This window comes from Budorcas taxicolor, chromosome 6, assembly GCF_023091745.1.
Source record: "Budorcas taxicolor isolate Tak-1 chromosome 6, Takin1.1, whole genome shotgun sequence".
NCBI classification, from domain to species: domain Eukaryota; kingdom Metazoa; phylum Chordata; class Mammalia; order Artiodactyla; family Bovidae; genus Budorcas; species Budorcas taxicolor.
The window spans coordinates 102547350-102555007 of record NC_068915.1 but is presented as its reverse complement, the minus strand read 5'-3'; the positions used below and the strand labels follow the sequence as shown (position 1 = coordinate 102555007).

General features: G+C 52.4%; 1 protein-coding gene across 1 annotated transcript in view; it reads left to right on the top strand.

Moving 5' to 3' along the window:
- Positions 1-1870: 1870 nt before the first annotated feature.
- Positions 1871-7658, top strand: part of LOC128049558 (epididymis-specific alpha-mannosidase-like) — a 35136-nt gene continuing 29348 nt past the window's right edge. Inside the window, 3 exon segments of the mRNA XM_052641786.1 lie at positions 1871-2011; positions 4011-4154; positions 6554-6659. Of these exon segments, the coding sequence (XP_052497746.1) occupies positions 1871-2011; positions 4011-4154; positions 6554-6659 (391 nt within the window).

The window sequence follows — 7658 nt, the reverse complement described above, 5'->3', positions numbered from 1 at the left end:
GCTCCGTGTTTCTCCAGGAGGCCCAGAGGATACTCGGTTTACAAAGCACAGGCATCACCAAGCTCAGAGTTGGGGCTGCCCCTGTAGGCTGGGGAAGATGAGAGCTCTGCCATTATAGAAGGGGCTCCCTGGTGGCACTGGAAGTAATATGAGGAGGAAAGGAGAGGCCAGGTACCTGCATGTGGCAGGCAAGTTAATGCTGGCTGTGGGGAGGATGCCATCATTTCCAGCCCAGGTGCTCGCTGGAAGTGAGAGGCATGGATGGGTGGTAGGTGGGGGTATGAGTATCAGATCCAACCTTGAGAGAGCTGCAGCAAGAACAGCTAATGCACAGGCCTGGAGGAAAGGACAAGAACGCACACATGTGTGACACGTGTGGTCATGTGGGGCTGGAGCAGCGGGGCTGGCCTGCCTTTCCCTCTTGAAGGACTCTCAGGGCTTCGCCATGTCTTCTTCCCACGTGGCCTGGTTTGGGCTTCCTCACAGCATGGCGGCCCCACCTCCACACGTGAGTGCCCCGGGGACCAAGGCAAAGTCTGCCTTGCCATTTCTGACAGCCTCCAAGTCACACAGGGCACCTTATCCACATTCTGTTGGTTGCTAGTGAGTCACGTGCCCGCCAGCAACAAAGGGAGAAGAAACTAGACCCTGTTCTCAACAGGAGGAAAGTCAAGGTCAAATCATGTCAGATGTGGGGCAAGGAAGGGAGATGGGACAGAGAGGATGAAGACTTGCTTGCAGACCATATTCTCCAGTTGTATTTGATGAATGGGTGGGCAAGTTGGCCAGAAGGGAGAATGAGTCTTAGCTCTGGTCATGATAGAAAATGCCAATAAAACATTTGGATCTCAGGCAGAAGAGCCCACCCCATGGATCCCCTGCTCCTCGGTCAAGGGGCACAGAGACAATGCCAGGCAGCACTCAGCTGCACCACGTGACCAGCCTTCCCCCAGCAAGGAGACCCTGAGGTTGTTATCTCTTGTGCATTCTGTCCCTGATCCCCGGCTCCTCTATGGCCATCCCATTATACAGATGGGAGGCTGAGGCCCAGAGAGATCAGGCATCTCATCAAGGTCACTGTCGATTACCCGGATCCTGTTTAGAAAGTTTCAGGTAGTCTTGCTCCTCTACTAGCTATGTGATCTTGGGTAGGTCAGGTACTATTTGTGAAAGCCTGTTTTCCTCCTTAAAATGGAGATTACACTGCTTACAGAGAAGGGAATGGCAACCCACTCCAGTATTCTTGCCTGGAGAATCCCATGGACAGAGGAGCCTGGCGGGCTACAGTCCACAGGGTCGCAAAGAGTCGGACACAACTGAGTGACTAACACTATACTATACAGGTGGAGATAAACTGCAATCCTTATTGCAAGGCCCCGATTGGGGGTTCCATGTGACAGAGAGTTTATCAAGGCAGGCTTCCAGGTGGTGGCACTCCCCGGATGGAGTGTTGAGTTTTTAGGGCAGCTTCTGAGTCAATCAGCCAGTCAGAGGGCTGCAAGTAGAGATGGGCAGGGAAGCCCAGCAGGAAAAGCTTGGAGAGGCACAAAGGAGGGGCACGGGCATTGGAGTGAGGAGTAGCATTCCTGGCAGGAGTGAAGTCTGGCAGGCTTCCCTGGGGAGGTGGCATTCAGTATTTGGCCTGAAAGTGAACAGAGTTTGCCAGGAAACTGCAGATGGGAGTGGACGTCAGAAGGGCAGCAAGCGAGTGTCTCCAGCCTGCACTGCTCAGGTGATGGCATCTATGTGGGCGTCTCTCCTCTTTTTCTTCCTCCGTCCTCCCCTGAGGGGTGGTAGCCCAATCAGCTCCAAAGAAGCCCGGCCCTGTAGGCAGAGTAAAGTCCTCCACTCCTGCCTGCAGGCCAGTGGGATGGAGTCACCCAGCTGGCTGCCTGTGTTCATGCAACAGGTGCTGCTGAGGCCCCAGGAGGCCCTGGTCCCATCACAAATCAGGGTCTTCGTGGTGCCCCACCACCACGTGGACATAGGCTGGCTCCACACCTCCAGCTGGGTGTCCTCAGTGATCCCTGCTCATCTCTTGGAGCTGCAGTTCCTTTTTTTCTCCCCCACTGGAATCCAGTGTGGGTTTGTGCCCTGGGTCTGCACCACTGGGAGAGTCAGCCTGGGCTCTGGTTCTGCCTCGGTTATGGACAGTCTGTGAGGCAGAGCTTGGGCCGGTCACTTCCTGTCTCTGTGATTTAGTTTCCTGGCCTGTACTGGGGAAAATTATAGGCAGCAGAGGTCAGATGAAGTGTGCACGGGCCTGAGGAAGGGCATGGTCACAGGCCCAGTCTGGGGACCCACTCTGCACCCTGAGGTTCACTTCTGTAGGGAGCAGGGGCCTCGGGGCATTTGCACTGCCTGTTTCCTCTGCCCCGAAGTCTTTCATCCAGATGCCTGAGGGGTTCAGTCCCTCTCTCTCTCCTGGTTGTTCCTGAAAAGGGCTTTCATGGTGAGGCCTTCCTGGCACCCCTGCCCACTCTCCTGTATGTGCTGTGCTCAGTCACTTCAGTCGGGTCTGACTCTTTGTGATCCTGGGTCTGACCCTTTGTGATCCTGGGTCTGACTGTTTGTGATCCTGTGGACTGTAGCCTGCTGGGCTCCTCTGTCCATGGGATTCTCCAGGCAAGAATACTGGGGTGAATTGCCATTTTCTTCTCCAGGGGATCTTCCCGACCCAGGGACCCTGCATCTCCTGCATTGCAGACAGATTCTTTACTGCTGGGCCACTGGAAAGCCCTTACTCCCCTGTATATGATCCCCCTACTCCCTTCCTTATATGTTACTTACCAGCTTGTGAATCTCTGGTTTCCAAACTAGAACATCAGCTGCCTGGATAGGGGCTTCATCCACTGTGTCTATGAACATATCCTCAACCCGCCTGATGAATGGAGTAGAGGCTCCATGAGTAGAGGGTGAATGAATGAATGATGCCAGGAAGGAGAAGAGGGAAAGACTCTGATTTCTTTAGGTTTCTGGGCAGGTGACTTTAAATTGTTAGACATGCCTCCTTGAGCTCTTTTCTGGAAGAAGGAAGGAAATAAAACACACAACCCTGCTCTGTGATGATGGATATAATTCATTACATGAGATGTTAACAAGTGAGGAGCTCATTTTAAAGAGACAGGGGCAGCAAGAGCCTTGAGGCTGAGTGTTAAGTCTGGTCCTGGGCCCACTGGGTAGCCTCTGTTGGGGGCCACCCTCCTGTGTGTGCAGCTGCTGACCTGTCACCCCCAGTTTACAGAAGGGGAAACTGAGGCCCAGGGAGGATCAGGGCTGCTCAAGGTCACCAGAGAATAGTCACCATGCCTGTTGACTCCCTGCCCAGTGCTCTTTGCATTCCTTTACCAGCATATCCGGGCTCCGTGGTGAGCCAGGATGACCCGGATGTGAAGCAGCTGTGGCTCCATCCTGGGGGCTCCCTGCCTGCGGGGAGGCAGGTAGATCCACAGGGGGTTAGCTCCTCTCAGCTCCATCTCCCAGCACCCGCACCCCCATCATTCCAGCCCAAGGAAGCCCCTCTGAGTCCCTGGACCTCTGCCCTGGGGCCCCTGGGTTTGACTGGTGTGTCCCCCATGGCAGTCTCGGGGCCACCCAGCATGTCCTTCTGGGAGGCTGCCCCTGACCCTGGGCCTGGCCGGCGTGTCCCTCTGGGAGGCTGCCCCTGACCCTGGGCCTGGCCGGCGTGTCCCTCTGTCACATACAGTGCCATGATCTGTTTCACAGGCATCTCCCCAGGGGAGCACCTTCCTTCTCATGAAGGAGTGTCTGCCCGTGACCTTCCCCCTGTGCACCGTTTATCATGCATCTGGCACAGAGTGGGTACAGAGTGGGCACAGAGGCTCCCTTGTTGGAACAGCAGTGAGAGCAGAGGGCAGGTCCGGGGCAGATGGTGTGAGTGCCAGGGGCCCCCCGACACTGTGGGTCCCTGGATTTTACTCCTTGGCCTCCGGGATTCCCGATGGAGCTGGTGTGATGGTGTCCCCCTTCCCCGCCCCCCGGTCTAGGAGAGCATGCAGGCTTATGTCACCAAAGTCCACACCTCGGTGGTGGAGGAGCTGACCCGTAATAAGCAGCACAGGTTCATCATCGTGGAGCAGGAGTTCTCCCAGCTGTGGTGGGATGGCGTCACGTCAGCCAAGCAGAAACTCCAGGTAACACTGCCCTCCAGGGTGGTCCTCGCCAGGGAGCTGAGGAGTGGCCTGGGGGTCCCAATGATGACCCTTCAGGAAACTCCTGGGGCAGTGCTCTCTGTGGCCAGGGCTTTGCTGGGTAAACCAGGAGGCCCTAAACTCTCTGGGGCTGCTCTCAGAGTTTAGATGAGAGTTGTGGTCAGCCCCATACCCGGGAGATAGGTTTGTGTTTAATCCCGCCTTTCTGGCTACTCATTGCAGCTGTGGCAACCCCGCTGGCGCTCAGCTGGTGTGAATGGGGTCACCTCTGACACTGGGCACTCCAGGGGGGCCCTGTGTCCACACTCTCTTCCTTCATTTACACATCTGTGTGGCCCCCGTGGGGACGGGAGCTGGTGACCCAGCCAGGGGTGCCCCAGTCCCTGTGGTTTCAGGGCTGGCTGCGGATTGTCTTCACTCATCATGGGGAGTGAGAGGCCCCGCTCCACGGAGGGCAGCCTGGGACCAGGGCCTGCTCCCCTCCTCCCTGGGTGATCACAGGTGGCCAGTGGCCTCTGTCAGCCGCATCTACAGTGGGAGTGACCTCCCTCCTCAGAGAGGCTGTACTTGGAGTAACCACATGATGGAAGTGCCTGGGATGCCTCTTTGGTGCTTGCTTGGTCCCTCCAGGCTTCACCTTTTTCCGCAACAGTCACTGATGGTGAGACCCAGAGGCCCAGCGACCTGGTCAGGGTAGCAAAACTCAGATGGTGAAGCAGGGTGTCCACAAGGTCCTCCCAGAGGGCATGGGAACCTGTAACCTTAGAGCTTGGAGGAGCAGCCTCCTGTTTGATGGGCTCTGTGGCATTCCAGGTGCTGGCCTACGACTTTCTATACATTATTTCATTGACTCCTTCCAACAGCCTCACTGTACAGAGAAGATTCAGGTTCAGAGAGGGCAGGTAACTGGCTGCCCACCAGCCAGGTGGGATTCTGGGTCAGATATCCTGACTCAAAGCATAACTCTCCAAGGTCTTCAGTAGAAAGTCCCCATTTCTTTACACGGATGACCCCAAACACAACTATACGTCTCCTCCCCCAGAGAGAGGTATGGCCTGGCTGCTGATGCTGCTAAGTCACTTCAGTTGTGTCTGACTCTGTGCGACCCCAGAGACGGCAGCCCACCAGGCTCCCCCATCCCTGGGATTCTCCAGGCAAGAACACTGGAGTGGGTTGCCATTTCCTCCTCCAATGCATGAAAGTGAAAAGTGAAAGTGAATTCGCTTAGTCGTGTCCAACTCTTGGTGACCCCACGGACTGCAGTCTACCAGGCTCCTCCATCCATGGGATTTGCCAGGCTAAGGTAACTCAAAGGCACAGCCCATAAAGAGAGAGTTCTTCTCAGCTTTATTTTGGCTGAATCCTCAGTACCTGGACGATGCCCAGAATGTAGTCAGTGTTTTTTGAAACAGTACGTGTAGGTGTCATTCAGTATATTTTCAGTGAATGAGCTTCAAATACTGTACCTTCAGAAATCAAATCAAACTACAGTCTGTCCAGTGCATGGCACCTTACTGCCGTAGCCTTTGCCCTTATATGTCCAGGGACATCCCCAGTGGTCAGCTCCTCTCAGCTTCATCTCCCATCTTCCATCCTCCCCTTCTTTCATGTATATTAAAATTTGTCATCCAATCATGTGACAAACCCAATTTGAAGGACAGTCTACAAAATAACTACCCTGAAATCTTTGAAATTATCAGTCACATGGAGGAAAAAGAAAGGCTCGTGAAGTGTCGTGAATTAAAGGATAATAAAGAGAAATGACACAAAACCAATTCACGATCCTAGATTGAATCTTGCACCAGAGGAAGGACATTAGTGGAGAAAGTGGCAAAGTTTGTGACTAAAGTTCCTTAATTCCATAGTAGCGTTTTTAACATTAAATTTCTTGATTTTGATAAGTATACAAAAGTTACAATAATCTTGTTCTTGCCAAACTTATACTGAAGTATTCTAAAGGCTAACTTGTGCTTTCAAATGGTTTTGAAGAAACGAAATATGTGTGTGAGGATACGGGAGAGTATTCAAGGAAACAGGCAAAAATAATGATGAGATAATCTGGGGGAAGTACTTATGGGAGCTCTTGATACAATTCTAGTAAGTGTTCTTTAAGTTTGAAATTATTTCAAAAGCAAAATTTCAAAATATATACTTATATATTATATATGTGTTTGATGAAGCTGCAGTCATGGGCCAGGTGCTGGTCTAGGTACTGGACACAGTGCTGACCAGGACAGACAGTGTCCTGCTTTTGCAGAATAAATGAGGTAAGGAGTTAGGAGGAAGGACCATGAGACTCTGTAGGCATGTCCCCAACAAACACAACCAGGATCAGCTTGGGGGCTGTAACCTGGCTATTTCTCTCTGCCTCCAATGCCAAGGTCCATGAGATTGTGGCCCAAAGACTCCTGGAGTTTGTCCTTGGAGGCCAGGTCATGCATGATGAGGTCGTGACCCACGTCGATGACCAGATCTTCCAGCTCACAGGTTTGATTACCCCTTCCCAGACCCAGGGTCCCTTGGGTCTCCTGTTAGGCTGGGACTGGGTATCTGAGCCCTGGTCTGGCCTCCATGTTCACCTCTCAGCAGGAGACTGTGATCCACAAAAACTGATTGGCTGATGCCACACCCTTCCCTGTGCCCTTGAGTGCAGGGCTTGAGTGTGGATTTTAGACCAGATGGGCTGGCTATATCCTGGCTCTCAACCCTCTGAACAGGGGGCAAGTGATGTAACCCCATGAAGTCTCAACTTCCTCCTCTATAAAAAGGTTTGATAATGAGGTACCTCAAAGCATTGTTATTGAGATTAAATTGGGATAATTCAAATAGAGCACATTGAATGTAGTGTGTGGATCTCCAGTGAATGGTCAGTAAAGGTTACATCCCATCTTTGTTATCACCCCACCCACCACATACTCCACCATTATTCACATCATTACCATCATCGTCGCCATCTGCATCACCTCCAACACCCCCACCACCTCCAATAACAGCACATACTCTACCATCACCACCACCATAATTACTACCCCCACCACTATCTTGATCATTACATCTACACCATCACCACCACCACCACAATTACTAACACAACCATCTCGATCATTAAATCGACATTGTCACCACCACCACAATCACTAACACCACGACCACCTCAATCATTACATCTACACCACCACCACCACCACCACAATTACTAACACAACCATCTCGATCATGAAATTGACATCGTTACCACCACCACAATCACTAGCACCACCACCACCTCGATCATTACATCTACACCACCACCACCACCACCATTATTACTAACACCACCACCACCTCGATCATTACATCTACACCATCACCACTACCACCACAATTACTAACACAACCATCTCGATCATTAAATCGACATTGTCACCACCACCATAATCACTAACACCATGACCACCTCGATCATTACAGCTACACCACCACCAACACCACCACAATCACTAACAC